This window comes from Mercenaria mercenaria, chromosome 3, assembly GCF_021730395.1.
Source record: "Mercenaria mercenaria strain notata chromosome 3, MADL_Memer_1, whole genome shotgun sequence".
In the NCBI taxonomy this organism is placed as follows: Eukaryota; Metazoa; Mollusca; class Bivalvia; order Venerida; family Veneridae; genus Mercenaria; species Mercenaria mercenaria.
This window is the reverse complement of record NC_069363.1, coordinates 50100917-50117503: the sequence shown is the minus strand read 5'-3', so window position 1 is coordinate 50117503 and position 16587 is coordinate 50100917. Positions and strand designations below refer to the sequence as shown.

The 16587-nt window shown below is 36.0% G+C and overlaps 1 protein-coding gene across 3 annotated transcripts; it reads right to left on the bottom strand.

The window, feature by feature from the left end:
- Positions 1-1497: 1497 nt before the first annotated feature.
- LOC123524866 (uncharacterized) lies at positions 1498-12726 on the bottom strand. 3 transcript variants are annotated; one of them, XM_045303392.2, is made up of 5 exons: positions 12287-12726; positions 8205-8295; positions 7654-7717; positions 6361-6466; positions 1498-4655 (listed from the first exon to the last, which is right to left on the bottom strand). In XM_045303392.2, exons 2-5 carry the CDS (start codon positions 8247-8249, stop codon positions 3806-3808), a joined length of 1065 nt encoding a protein of 354 aa, XP_045159327.2. In that variant the 5' UTR covers positions 8250-8295; positions 12287-12726; the 3' UTR covers positions 1498-3805. The 3 variants fall into 3 exon arrangements, with proteins under 3 accessions (XP_045159327.2, XP_045159328.2, XP_045159326.2); XM_045303393.2 differs by lacking the exon at positions 12287-12726 and adding an exon at positions 12099-12237; XM_045303391.2 differs by lacking the exon at positions 12287-12726 and adding an exon at positions 11985-12144.
- Positions 12727-16587: the final 3861 nt, after the last annotated feature.

Below are 16587 nucleotides of genomic sequence, written 5' to 3'. Positions count from 1 at the left end.
AAGGTTTAGTTGTTGCGTGGTGGCCGTAAAAGGTTTAGTTGTTGCGTGGTGGCCGTAAAAGGTTTAGTTGTTGTGTGGTGGCAGTAAAAGGTTTAGTTGTTGCGTGGTGGCCGTAAAAGGTTTAGTTGTTGTGTGGTGGCCGTAAAAGGTTTAGTTGCTGCATGGCGGCCGAAAAAAGGTTTAGTTGTTGCGTGGTTTGTCACAAAAGGTTAAGTTGTTGCGTGGGAGCTGTAAAAGATTTAGTTGTTGCGTGGTGACCGTAAATGGTTTAGTTACTGCGTGGGAGCTGTAAAAAGTTTAGATGCTGCTTTGGAGCCATAAAATGTTTAGATGTTACGTGGGAGCCGTAAAAGTTTTAGTTGTTGTGTGGGAGCTGTAAAACGTTTAGTTGCTGCGTGGGAGCTGTAAAAGATTTAGATGCTGCGTGGGAACCGTAAAAGGTTTAGATGCTGCGTGGGAGCCGAAAAAGGTTTAGTTGTTGCGTGTCAGCCGAAAAAAAGGTTTAGTTGTTGCGTGGGAGCTGTAAAACGTTTAGTTGCTGCGTGGGAGCTGTAAAAGATTTAGATGCTGCGTGGGAACCGTAAAAGGTTTAGATGCTGCGTGGGAGCCGAAAAAGGTTTAGTTGTTGCATGGGAGCTGTAAAAGGTTAAGATGCTGCGTGGCAGCCGAAAAATGTTTAGATGTTGCGTGGCGGCCGAAAAAGGTTTAGGTGTTGCGTGGAAGCCGTAAAAGGTTTAGATGCTGCGTGGGAGCCGTAAAAGGTTTAGTTGCTGCGTGGGAGCCGTAAAAGGTTTAGGTGTTGCGTGGGAGCCGTAAAAGGTTTAGATGCTGCGTGGGAGCCGTAAAAGGTTTAGTTGTTGCGTGGGAGCTGTAAAAGGTTTAGTTGCTGCGTGGCGGCCGAAAAATGTTTAGATGTTGCGTGGCGGCCAGAAAAGGTTTAGGTGTTGCGTGGGAGCCGTAAAAGGTTTAGTTGTTGCGTGGGAGCTGTAAAAGATTTAGTTGCTGCGTGGGAGCCGTAAAAGGTTTAGGTGTTGTGTGACGGTCATAAAAGGTTTAGATGCTGCGTGGCGGCCACGAAAGGTTTAGGTGCTGCGTGGCGGCTACAAAAGATTTAGATCCTGCATTGCGGCCTCAAATTGTTTAGGTGCTGCGTGGAGGCCACCAAAGGTTTAGGTGCTGCGAGGCGGCCATAAAAGGTTTAGATGCTGCGTGGCGGCCATAAAATGTTTAGGTGCTGCGTGTCGGATCGGGACTAGGCTGTACTGAGTATAGCCTGGGAATCCAGTCTGACAATTTCTAACTTTTTTCTACCTGCAAATTGACATATCAGGAACTCGATGAATGATAATTAACACTAATTAGCGCAGATTAAGTGGGATCTTTAATGCATAGACATTAAGTATGGTTTCTTCTGACAAAGCACGAATATGATCAACGGCTTCCCATGCTATACTGAGTATGACAGTGCTTAATACATTTAAACAGATAAAAGAGACATCACGATATAAAATTTATTTCTTTATAGCATTTCATGAAATTATTTTCATATATAAATATACATATCGAGAGTATAAAAATGCATGTTACAAAATATTGCACATTAAAAAGTACAGGAAATATATGTAAGATAATGAAAAACTCATACGCTCCTGGATTTGGTATTTGCGTGATCATGGATAAGAGAATGTTTTTCACGTGGTTTAATCTGCCTCCCACTTGCAAAACGCAAGATCTATTTAAGTTGTCGAGACATAGCCCGTGTCTTTGAGGTATTTTAAAGGGACACGCATTCATGTTTCTTAACGCGATTCGTGGATTTTCAAGAAGTCCCAATGTGGTTTATACCCGTCTAACGCACAAAAATAGCATTAAATTCTCAAATAAAAAGTTAACATATTAAGTGATTCAGCGACTTCCGGTCAGTATCATACATTCAGCAAGCTGTAAAACATTGAGGCAAAATCCAAAGAATTTATCTGTACTTGATACCATGCTCATGAAAAACTGTAAACTCAAATAATTATTTGACTGATTTTCGATATTTATTCTGATATTGTTGGGCCTGTTTTCACATTTTTTCACAGTTTTATCATAAAGTTTGTATCAAGTACGGATTTTGTAATTATCATTTTCATCATAGGTTATAATTTAAATGATTACTAACATTTTTTGCAAATCCTTAAATATTAGGGAAAAAAACTATCGTATACTTCTTCTGTTTAAAACTACAAGTTGTCTGTAGTATTTTCAACAATAATCGAAGACAAATCAATTTGTTAAATTTCATATAAAATAAGGCTCCCTAATAGAGCAAATAAAAAAATTGTGTCTTACAAAGTTGTGAACACAAATACAGATATTGCAAACATTTATAAAAATTAAGGCATTGTTTCCTTCCGATTAAACCATTTTTTTTAAAAAAACAAAGTCGCATTAACATATTACGAAAATACAGTTTTGTTAAATACTGACATGTTACTGGCTATTATACCTCTGACAAAAGTTATCCAAGGGGACGTAATTCTGACTGGAATTCAATCAAATCTCTTCATATGTTATTACGCTTCTCAAACATACTTTGTACGATACTTTGCTAAACTCGGCCAACGTATATCAATACTGCTTACAAAATCAAATATTTAAAATTAACAATGGATGAATTCCATTTTATGGTGTATATATTACATGTGAATAATTGCAAAAGGACAAGCAATATTAAGTAAAAATGAAAATTAACACTTGCAACACTATTTATGTGGAGTAAAACATTTGACATACTTTATCATGATAAATTTTACGGCAGTTTTTAGACTTCTTGCATGACTGGGTGTTTATATAAAGGTATACAACTGGCACACTATGGTATTTCAAACTTGGATTTTTAGCTTAACATGATAAACGACTGCAGAATGTATCAACTTTTTAATTTATCAGTTTATTTAAGTATTATAAAACCACTAAAGTTTCAGAAAGGTTATTCGCAGGAGAACGGTTACTTTATACGCACAGATGTACGGACCATCTGCTATGATTAATTTTGAAGTATCTGATCTAACTAAATGAGTCTAATTATAAATTAAAAAGAAAACCTTGCACAATTATTAAGTAACTCTGTAGACAGTGGCTATTACAGGGCTGCAAACAAACTTAAAAGATGTATAAAACATAGAAACTTTATGACTTAAGAACAGTAACTACAGTTAAACTTGCCTGCAAAGACCGCCTTTCGGAAAAAAGTGATCTTTGTCAAAACGATGCCTCTTATAATAGATTCAACTGCATTAATTAAACGGGCTGTTACAGTCAAGACAGGTATGACGTCAACGTTGTTGATGTTGGGTTTGACCTCGAACCGGCACAACTATAGGTCATAATTATGGTGCCTTTCAAGTTTTGATGGTGGAGGAAGACCCGAGGTGCCCCTCCGTGCATTATTTCATCACGGGCGTACTTTTTCATGCGTTTTTAGAACAGGGTTGACTGTATCTCGATAAGGATATTCCTATGCGGGATTGTCAGCATTATTCCAAAGATTATGCTCCATCACACACAGCGCCTCTCAGAATATGCAACATGACTTTTCCTTAGGATTTTGAGAAGGTATATTGTATAGGGTACTGGACTCGCGTTTGATGCTGGGCTGAAATTCCCTACTGTACTGGAGGTAGAGTGAAACAAAGTGCTTTGACTCTGTTTCAAATCAGGTCATTAACCTGAAAATATGCAAATGACTAATCTTGCATCGCTGATTTCAACATTGCAGCACTTTTACAATTACTTGTATATGAATATGCACATATGTATACTAGCTAAGGTCGTCATTAAATGACATCTGTCTCATGATTTCGCGACTTACAGGTTTGAATCTGCTGGAGGATGCAGCAGACGTAGTCCTGTTTACCTTCTTAGTGCTGGATTTTGACTCTTTGTGTCGTCTGTCTGAATTATCCATCATCTGACTATCAAAACTAACGTTCAAACTTGTATTTGCGCTCGTGCTATGCTTTCTCATTTCACTTTCACTTTTGTATGATCTGAATGAATCGTTGATGACTTTACTTGTAGATCTGAAGCGGCTGGATGACTGTGATGAATGTCTACCTTCAGATCTAATACTGTCAAAATTCAAAGTGTCATCTTGACTTCTTAACTGAATGTCGGAATCTTCAAACACATCCGAAATCTCACTCGGTCTTTGCCGAAGCTCCTCAGAACTTCTGCGTATCCACACAATATCAGCACCATTTCTTGCATTGTTTGAGTATTTTGAAGTTGAATCAAGCTCCTCTACGCCTGGTAAGAATATATCGTCTGGGTCAATTTGCCTCGTTTTCGAATCCTGATTCGGCTTTACTATCGGCTGATATCTCCATGACCTTGACCTTTCGCTTTTGTTATTTCCATGGCGGTGAACTTTGGCTGGGACAGAATCGTAACCATGAGAGGTAAATGAATCATCGATTCTGTTTGCAACAAGAGGCTTTCCGACTCCATAACCAACAAATGCCCCGACGACGACAGCGATCAGAAGCCAGACATTCATTGTCATCACACACAGCATCATAAAATATGCAAATACCACGCGCAACATCTGAATGATACTCTGGCCTAGTTTTTCACCGAATGTCACCACTGATGCCCCGCAGCATTCCGGTCTGAAACAAGATAGTAATACATTTCATGACTTAGTATTCGTCCAAGTAAGATCTATTACGCTCAGCCATGTCTGTAAGGAGCGGATGTGTATCACAATGTAACGACAAGGAACAACGAAGTAAGGCGTCGCCAACTGAAATGATGTTTCCCCGACGTAAACTTTACACTAACCAAGAATACGTTTGGAAATGAAGCATCCCTTAACGTTTGGGTTATAAAGTAAGCATGAATCATCTCGCTATAAACGCTGAACTAGGAACTTTCAAACAAGGTATAGTATAATAGTTTGCTCCTTTTTAAAATTTATTTAAATACTCAAGATGGGTTGACTAAAACGGACAAGGTTGTGCTACTTTATTAATTGTTTCTTCTACGATATCAAAGATATACATATGTAAAATTATATTACACATATTTAGTAATATCGACAATTACATTTTAACAAATGAACTATTGTCATAATCATTACATCTTAAAAGTGTTCTTAGTAATAACGTACATGCAATACAAGAGCTGTCCGTAAGACAGCGCGCTCCACTATTCGGCGATTTGACAGTAAAATGGATATATGTCTCAATAAGAGACCTCTACTTTTAAAAGGAAGATACACCAAGGGGCATAATTCTATCAAGAACACAAATTAGAGTTATTGGGATTGTTACCACACATGCAGATAATGATGGTAAAGACATATTTGAGTTTCAAGTCATTATCTTATATAGTACCGAAGTTTGTCAAAAAATTTAAGTATGAAAGGGGCATAAATTGGTCAAAAATACAAATCAGAGTTATAAGGATTGTTACCACACATGCAGATGATGATGATAAAGATACATTTTTTAAGGTTTCAAGTCTTATCTTATATTGTACTAAAGTTATATCCAGAAAGCGAAGACTGCCAAAAAACATTAAGTATGAAAGGGGCATAATTCTGTCAAAAATACAATAAGAGTTATGGGGATTGTAACCACACATGCAGATGATGATTATAAAGAAACATTTTTATTTTCAAGTCATTATCTTTTAAAGTACCAAAGATATGTCTATAAACAAAGCTTTCGAAAAACATGAAAATAATTCCAAGTATAACAACTTTGTGACCTTGACCTTGGGTATAATGGGCCGAGCCCCTGCACGTACTTTGTTTGTATGATGGGTAATGTTTATGTGAACTTACAGTAAGATATAAGCAATAGTAACAAAGATATGACAGAAAAGCAAAGGTTGCTGAAAAACTTTAACCTTAAAAATAACCCAAGTATAACACCTTGGTGACCTTGACCTTGGGTATAATGGGCCGAGCCCCTGCATATACTTTGTTTGTATGCTGAACAATGTTTATGTGAAGTTACAGTAAGATATAAGCAATAGTAACAAAGACATGACAGAAAAACAAAGGTTGCCGAAAAACCAAGAAAGGTCACGCCGATGCCGATGCCGGCGCCGGGGCGAGTAGAATAGCCCCCCTATTCTCCGAATAGTGGAGCTAAAAATGGTGCATTTCTAACCTATATATGTCACGGGTTCGAATCCGGTAAGAGGCGGAACTTACTCGAGATCTCAATTTTCTTTAGCTAAAAAAAATACATCCAAAATTAGAAAATGTTGATTATACAAATACTATCAGTCTCGCGATCTTAGTATTTAAAACAACAACAAAAAAAACAACAAAAAAAAAACAAAACGTTTGCGTCTTGTACTCACCCGTGTCGTTTTATAAGAGCTTTGCGTTTGATATGTTGTAGATACTCGCTAAGGCACTCATACGTCACTGACGCTGCAACCGCCGCAAGCATAGCTCCGATAAGGCCTAGGGATAGAAAATAAATGTTATTATTATATAACTCCTTATCTTAATCGTCGGCTGGTATATATGCAACACTTTTTGGTGGGCATACACGTCAAAAATTTATACTGAATTACTTGCCAGTCAATAGTCAAAACTATTGACCCCAGGTCCTTTAGTCCACGGGCAATAGTTATTTTTACAACTAACCGGGGCAAATCATTTAATAAATGTGTATCTTACAAAAATAAAATTTCTTTGTAAATGGTACAAAGGCAATGTTAGCAATACTAGTATAGAGAAAGTCTAATGGAGAACGAGTGCATTAGTTTCCATCTATACCGAATATAAATGATATTATTACATAAATATCATACATAATTTAGTAGTTACATTGTAACAAAACATGGAATATTGTAACAGATATTGATGTGTGTCACTAACGTGCAGTATGACTAAGATGGAGTCCCGAAACTTTCCAAAAAAAAAAAAAAAAAAAAAAAAAAGTCACGGGAAGGCGTATTTTATGACATCACTCTCCAGTAATGGAGATACAGTTTCATCAATTTGATACTAAAGATGTAATAATCGCGAAAGAGGACATTAGAAAATGTGCCAGTGTTGCAAACTAAAAAAAAACAGCATGGTCAGATGTTAAAGATACCGATGTTCTAATATATGCATTTGTACATGTACGCGTAGAAGTAAACTATCCGGTGTATTACTTGTCTGCTTTGAACAGACCGATTAACTGTTAAAATATCTTTGCGTCTACACGTTACATTCGATAGTTTTAGGTATATTCTGGTATAAATCGATGGCTTTCAACAAGAAATACATTCTTTTTTTTGCATATCAAGACCTTCGTCTCTGCACGTATCTGCTTCTAATGCAGGAAAAACCATTGCTGCATGGCCTGGCACAACTGCCAAATAAATGTTCTCGTAAATGAATTAGTAGACGCTGCACAAAAACTGATGGATGCTAGTTTGAATAATTAATGATACATGTCTGGGAGAGAGAGAGTGATTATTTGGATATTAGACAAACAGAGACTGGCAAATATTTTGTAATATCGGCAAATTCCTTGACATTTTCCTTCGAATTTCGGCGGGGTTCCGGCGATTGAAGAAATGCTGAATCACGGACAGTCACTGAGTTAACCGATTTTAAAGGATTTGTTCAGTGTATAATGTAAAAAAAAAACTAACCATATATAGATTCAGTGCTCCATTCAGGTACTAACAGTGTAGCAGAGGTTTGCAGCTGAAGAAACTGGCAAAAGAAAGGAAAGGAAATGAGCCGCACCATGAGAAAACCAACATAGTGCGTTTGCGACCAGCATGGATCCAGACCAGCCTGCGCATCCGCGCAGTCTGGTCAGGATCCATGCTGTTCGCTAACGGTTTCTCTAATTGCAATAGGCTTTGAAAGCGAACAGCATGGATCCTGACCAGACTGCGCGGATGCGCAGGCTGGTCTGGATCCATGCTAGTCGCAAACGCACTATGTTGGTTTTCTCATGGTGCGGCTCAAATAAGGCAATAAGAAACTAAAACCCAATTTCACCTCATAAGATATTATAATAATAACAAAATTTCAACGCATTTTTTAAAACGGAATCATGAGCAGATATCGAATTGTCTTACTTCATTTTTTTAACCTGAAAGTTGCTGTCACTGTTGAGGACCTACATGATTACTTTATGGCTTTGAAGTGATATGCATTTTTTTTTTTTTATAATATTTGTCTTTCGACTTACCGGAGAATGCCCAGCCATACCGTGGTGGCCCGAATGCCCTACCATACCAATGCGGTCCTTATGCTCTGACCTATTTTTTATGTTTCTCTACCTGAAAATTAACAAAAAAAAAATTATGAACCTATCGGTACTCCATATTTTGATCCAGACAACAGCAATAAAAGCGTCTAAGATGATAAGGAACGAAATCGTGCCTACCATCCCAACGTGTTTACCGCCTGGTAACGTTTCATTCAATGGATATCATTTTATACAGACCTCACTCTAGAATGAAATCATTGTTATCAGAATTATATCATATATCTTTCTCTCGTGAGGATGAAAATAGATACATATAGGAAGCATATTATATCCCAAAAATGATCGGGTTCACTTACGCTTTTACCCATATACTTTGAAAATGACTCTCATTTCTCAGTTTTTAAGAAAACCAACAGAGAATACTTTCAAAATAGTCATATCTGATCAAAGTTCAGTAACAATAGGGCCTGTGCTAGACTAGCCACTAGACTGATAATAAAGACTTTGTCACAAAATTTTGCAGATAACTTGTTGTAATATTATTATATGAAATTGGACATAGGCTATAGATTGGCTACATTCACAATTTTAGAAATCAAAATAAAATATATACCATAGTCTAGGAGCTAGTCTAGGCCTGTGCTTGTTCATTTTTCAGAGGCGAATCCAAGAGTTTTGGTAAGGGGTAGGTGAACTTGAAGATATGTTAGATGTTAACTCTCCTTTTGTAAAGTGGGGGGGGGGGGGGGGGGGGGGGGGGGGGGGGGGGGGCAAGTTGAGGCTGAATCCGCTATTGCTATTATAGTATCAAGTATACATATGTTAGTCTATGAATTTAGGCTGCAGAACGAATAAACAGGGAGAGTCGATTCCATAACAATCATAAAGAAGGTTTATCCTGTCGAGTGCTATATTTTTATGTTTTATAAATGAATAAACTTATCTACGCACGTGCATGTTAATTTGATAAACTTCCTATCATATGGAACACGCGGTTTCTGCAAATACTTAAATTTTTTATTGACAGTTACATGTTTGAACAAGTTTATCTTTCTTTCTATTACCTGGGCCTGTACTTTCGTATAAAACATGCTTACGAATACAAAATATTTACTGCTTTGTCCGTTGTATGACATTAAATATTAACATTTTATCTTAATTAGCCATTAATGCTTTAGATAAAGACATGTCTGTGTGTGTTTGTTTTTGTATTATTACTTTCTTGTATGTAGGTTAGACCTGGCTTTGAAGATTAAATAATAAATCACGGGAACAAAAACATTTTTAGCTAGTGACTTATGGTTCAATGGGTCAAAATGTGTTTTACAATTACAACTAACATTTATATTTGAATGTCAGACTTTATGTTAGAAATAAGAACTTACAGAAAAATAAATAAATATTTTTTCATAAAGAGACACAGAGATACTTCTCAACGTTAAAGACCCACACACATGAATAACTCACTTTTAGATTGTTTAGTACTACAAGGCACCAGGGAACCAAACGTAGTCAAATAAGAAACCTTAACGTAGTTTTATCTGAGTCCAAACGAACTTCTATTGAATTAAGTTTGCAGAATATAAATTTCTATTCGTTTACGTTAACAGAATATGATAAATGGTAGTTTTAACCTGGGTCTAAAAGACATTCTATTCGTTCACGTTAACAGAATATGATTAACGGTAGTTTTAACCTGGGTCTAAAAGACATTCTATTCGTTTACGTTAACAGAATATGATTAACGGTAGTTTTAACCTGGGTCTAAAAGACATTCTATTCGTTTACGTTAACAGAATATGATTAATGGTAGTTAAATTGTTTTCGTTTCCTATTCGTCTACGTTTACGTAATATGATCAATCGTAGTTTAATTTGTCTGTTCGTTTACGTTTACAAATAAAACATTTCCCAAAATAATTGAAGCACAAACTGGGCTAATATATTCATAACCGTTGCTGCAGGGATAGACCGCATATTAATCTACATTTTAACTTCATTTTTACCTTGGTTTGTATTTAAGTTTATATACAAAACGTGGTGAATCTTAATGTAACCCCATACCTTCAAAATTTATGATAGAATTTTTTAAACTGTATTTTGAATAGCCTGTTTTCAAAATGTATCATTGCAAAAATATTTCTTGGGAACGGCTGATTTTATTTGTCTTTATTTTTACACTAGCGACAATGAAAGGTGCCTAAATAGCATATACAAATCACAAACTGGAAGAGAACTAAAAAAATAGTTTGCTATATTCTGCGATATAGGGAAGAAGACAAAACGATTCTTTGACACTGGCTGAAGGTCTTCTACAACTCTTACAACCCGATCCCATCCCATCCCAAGAAAACTGTAAACTGGTAAGGATTGGGGCCGCATTAATATTCTTTCTAGATTGAAACAACAAATTAGTAAGACATAATTCAAGTAAGTAATTGGTAATAAGCAGTTATTACCAGGTAATTACCAGTTATTAATTGGTATAACTAGTTAGTAACACGTAAAAACCAGAGAGTAACTGCAATGACCAGATAGTAACTAGTAATAAAGAGTTAGTAACTCGCTATAACTAGACAGTATTTAAAACTTACGCTTAAATACCAGTTATAATTATATTATCTGGTAATAACCAATGACCAGTAAGTAACTCGTAATAACCAGATACAAACTGGTAGTTACCAGCTAGAAAGAATACTGATGTGGCCCTTACAAGCATCCGTACATTTATACGTGGTATTCCGTTTGAAACATCGCGTTCGTATCTAAATTAACTAGGACGCTCGAAAAAAGTAATGAAATTCGAAATGAGAATGAAAACACGACTGGTACTATATGGTGAAATATCGCGTTTTCATTATCGTGGTTCCTTCAAGGCCGTAGTTTTCACTGACATAATTTCGACATTCACCAACGGAGTTTCGAATTTTCACTATCATGATTTCGGCATTCAACATCGTACGTTCGTGATTTCAATGTATGGGGTTAAATAAAAACATCGATGGTCCCAACTGGGCACCGTACTATTGGACAATATAACCATAAACAAACACTGTCGTTTAATATTAATTGAAAGGACTCGATTATCTGCTTTCACGGTATGAAAAATAAATAAGGTTGGGTTGTAAAATTCCGTTTTTATTCTTCACACTTGACAATGACTCATGGCTGATTATGCCAAAGTAAATAAAAAAGCGTAATCCTCGGTCATTCTATAGAATTTAATGTTACTTAAGTTTACATTTCTGTTAGTCTGTTATGAACCTGAAATTTCTGTAACTAACATTAAATATTTATGTACATACTGGTTTTGAGAGTTAGCCTGTCTTAGAGAGAAAGATACAACCAAGACACCCTTCTATCATTTTTTATTATAGTAATTTGATTACTTACCCACATCGAGTATATTTGGAATGAACTTTTGAATTCGTATCATTCGTATTCATATCAGGACTCACCCCTTTCATTCTTGCTTTCACAGTTTCTGTGCTCTCAGTTCTCTCTCTCTCTCTCTCTCCCTCTCACTCCCTCTCTTTCCCTAACCCCTCCCTCTTTCTCTGTATCCCACTCTCTCTCTCTCTGTCTCTCTAAGCTGTCATCTGTATCCCTATCTGTCTGTCTATTCTTGCATCTTACAGCACCTGTCAGTCACTTTTCCTGTCCGAATTCTGTTCGGAGATATATTTTCGCTATACATCCCTGTTAACTATGAAGTTAATAAAATTACCGTAAGATTTTTTTTTTTACAAAAATACCTTACCTACACCATTTACAACAAATTCCGACACTGATAAAATCTTCAACAAAATGCGTTAAAATAAAGATAGGTCACACTATTCTAGTTAGAATGTTTATAAAATCCAACTTTAGATACCTATAGTAACATAAAACACGCTCATATCCGCCGAAGTTATGGTATAACAATCAAATGTAGTAACACGCTCACGGTGTACTGGTAGTGTACATGCTAAACAGTTTAATGTCAGAAGAAGTGTAAATAAAAAGATGACAAAGAATGTAAATTTAGATAAAAAGAAAGGAAAACAGGTAGTATAATGTTACCTTGTCAATTAGGTCACCCGAGTGGAAATCCCATTTTCAAGGTATGTCCTCGATCGATTAAACCACAATGTCCTCATCAAATAAGGAATGTAGATGGAACGTGTTATCTATAAGCCGCGTCAATCTATATCCATTCACTCCAAAACAGATTAAAAGTTATCTAAACAAGACAAGTTATTTCTTCACGTATAACCTTAACACTTTGAATAAGAACGAATTATTCCGCATGTAAACACGGTTCTATGGTTCATACTGAACAATAACCTGTAATGGAACTAAATTAAAATAAATTCCATTCAATTAAAAATTAATACTAAGTCTAATATCCACATTTTGTCTAGTTAGAAAATTAATAATTACTTAATAATAAGCCAGAGGTTTTACATTAACAACCATGTGTTTTTTCAGAATTCTGTGACAGGCCTTTGTCCCATGTCTGTCGCTCGGAGGCATGTACATGTGTTTCATTTATTATATCGATCAGGCCTTGAACACTGAAATTGTATTTTCTGTAGAGATCCCGAGCAAAGATAGCTACCGAGGCATGACGACCAACTTCGTTATTTATGCAGTGCACGCGATCACTGAACCCAGGTCAAAAGTTTAAATTTAAATTTCAAATAAATTTTGAAGAAGCTACATGAAATCTACACTGAAAATTTTGTTGCTATATTTTGTTAAGCCATTTGAAAATAAAAATACAATAAAACACATTGTGCAATTTATTGTTATTACAACTAGAATCATAGTTTTCTGAAAGCAAATCCCTAGTGTATTATGAATTTTGAAAACATATTTTCCCAAAAGATAACAAACTGTGTACTACTAGTAATAATAATCTAGATTAAAATACATTGCATTTCATGCTTTCTAGGTATAGGGGAATGAAGCATGTCCAGACATTGCTGTAATACCATCGGGTTAGTTTCCCTTTTATATATACCAAATGACTCGATACCGTCGTGGTTTGGACGGAATTCTGCCATTTCTTACAAAGATCAACAGTCTTTTTTTTTTCTAGTCCTTTTTGGTTGTTTGTCTGTAGTATGGTTGTAAATCTGTATCTATTTGTTGTTCATGCTCTGTTACTAATGTAATTTGTTGCGTTGATATTCAGTGCTGTTCAAGTTGATAAATAAAACTGAAACTGAAAGTTAACCCTTATTATGCTGGACACGACTGCCTTTGCGACCAGTGTAGATCATGTCAAGTATAGCTTTTAAAAAAGCTAGAAAGTGGCTCGCTTAGCTCTTGTTATATAGACTTTTGTCTGAATATTTTCGCTATTTTCGCTATTATCTACATTATCATTAAAAGCAATTGACTGACTATGAAGCACGCAATCATCACGCAAATGGTGTTCACCCGTGTTAACAACATTCACAACAGCTCGAAGATTGTTGTCAACAAGGCGTTCCTTTTTCGATTTGTCTTGATTGATCTAGTTATCAATGAATACAGTGTCACTAAGGTTAGAGTTTGCTGCTGTCCTAAGTATTACCGACATGGGAAATGATGGTATTTGAAACTGTACGGCAAAGGTCCTTGATAACCTAGTTCTCTTTTCTTTAGTCTGCATCTTATGCATTAACTGATTTTTGCAGTTTACTTGAGGTGTAGAATTCTCTCATGTGAGGAATCCATCCAGCTGGCTTACTGAAGGTTGGTGGTTCTACCCAGGTGCCTGACCGTACTGAAATACTTCCTGGAGGGCAGCTGGGATTTTCCTTCGCCGGCAAAATCTAGAAAAACGCCATACATAAATGTGCCTAACAAAAACAAAAAGCGGAATCTTATCACAATAAAGGCCAAGGAATTTGTTGAATGCCCATATAGAACTGTCAGTCTCACTGTAAATATCAATATCTGCACAAAACACAAATTGGGACTTTAAACCGATAAATTGTACACGAAACCTCACTTTTAATCACAAGCATTTCAAAGTTACTGACTATGAAACAAGAGCTGTCAGTGGACAGCGCGCTCGACTATTCTCAATGCTTGATATAGTATAATATAAGCAATTAGTAAAACTTTAACATTACAATAAGCATATTCTAAGTAGAAAAGGGGCCATAATTCAGTCAACATGCTTGATAGAGTTGCCTCCTCCTTTTTACAGACTTGGGTCATGATGGTAAACAAGCATGCAAATTATGAAAGCAATATCTTAATAGACTTTGTAAATATTTGGGGTGGTACGCAAACTTTAACATTTATTCTAAGTCGAAAAGGGGCCATAATTCAGTCAAAATGCTTGATAGAGTTGCCTTCTCCTTTTTACAGACTGGGGTCATGATGGTTAACAAGTATGCAAAATAAGAAAGCAATATCTCAATGGACTTTGAAAATATTTGGGGTGGTACGCAAACTTTAACATTTATTCTAAGTCGAAAAGGGGCCATAATTCTGTCAAAATGCTTGATAGAGTTGCCTCCTCCTTTTTACAGACTGGGGTCATGATGGTAAACAAGTATGCAAAATATCAAAGCAATATCTCAATGGACTTTGAAAATATTTGGGGTGGTACGCAAACTTTAACATTTATCCTAAGTCGAAAAGGGGCCATAATTCAGTCAAAATGCTTGATAGAGTTGCCTCCTCCTTTTTACAGACTGGGGTCATGATAGTAAACAAGTATGCAAAATATGAAAGCAATATGTCAATGGACTTTGAAAATATTTGGGGTGGTACGCAAACTTTAACATTTGTGTGACGCTCACGCTCACGCCGACGCCGGGGCGAGTAGGATAGCTCCCCTATTCTTCGAATAGTCGAGCTAAAAAGGTTATCCCCGATAAGAGAACCTTGTACACACGTAATGACAACAGGAGGCATAACATGTTAAGCACAAACATAGTTTTGTAAATCTATATAAATCGAAAGCCTAAATAACAGACCGGAAGATTATAGACAGTCTAGTTTAATACAAAGTACCACCAAAATTCAAAGCAGTGCCAAGCAGACGAGGTGCCGGACTCATCACGTGAGACACGGCTTCTACAATACTGAGGAGTAAGGGAATGAAACATTGCGGATTTCATCCATGAACAAGAGTTACCTCCCGTTATAAAGCCTCTCTGTGATATGACCTAAGGGCTGAAGGTGACGATAATAATTACAAAAAAATTACATTATTTCCCTCCTACATGTACAGTTTTGTATTATGTTTTGATTCAAACGTGGCTTTCCAACTAGCAAGAGGATATGATTTGTTTTAAATTCACGAAGTCTTTCAAGATACAGAATATTGACTTAAACTCTGACATCTGGTGCAGTAAAAAATAATACTAAATTCACATGTATATGTTATGTTATTAGTCAGAAATCACAGAAAGTACTTATTAAATGACTTCGTAATTTTGACGAAGATATGCCCTTTTTACACAAGGATCCAAAGGACCATTTTTAATTTGTTTGTAAAGCATGGAACAAAAACTCACTGATTTGATAGTTTATTTATATCTGACTAATATTTAAAGAAAACATGACATAATATTAGCATTATTATTTTTGTTGCTATACCACATTTATATAGCACCATTTATATGTTGGACAACACGTTCAAAAGCGTTTTAGAGTAATATAATAACATGAAGTAGAGACAGACCCTAAAATTGTCAAAGATAGCAATCTAGAAATTTATTTCCAAGTCCTTCAAATAACTTAAAGTTTTGTTTATATAAGTATCTAAAGTTTTGATATCTATCTTCAAGCTGTGATCCGCATATGACACGCCAATTGTCCAATAATTACGTGAACCCAGGTTCACGGTCGAAAAACTAGGATTAACGATCGATAAACTAGGTTTTTCTAACGTAAAACTAGGTTTTTCGAATACTAACCTCTATTTCCGAGCGAAATCATAAGATAACGGGTATAAACCATAGTTTACGCTCGTGAACCCAGGTTTACGTTCGATAAACTAGGTTTCTCCATTGAACTATGAATTGCGGTCGTTATCCTAAGTTCACGGGCGTGAACCTATGTTTACGGGCGTAAACCTGGGTTCACGAGCATATAGTCCCCCGGCTACTAGGTGAAATCATTCACCCCCCTAGGGATTTTGGTAGACTTTCATATAATTGTTATATGATTAGTTTGGCATGTATTTGCTTGTTTGCCATTTTTTAAATTGAGATTAAAGAAGTTGTGCTCAATTTTAGACAACTACCTCTAATTTACATAAATTGAAAAGAAATGGGGGTACACTTAAATTTTCCAGACACTGCGTTTATTATTATGAATTTGTTTTTTGTTTAAATACATCAGTTGATAGCATATGCATTTAGTTACAAATC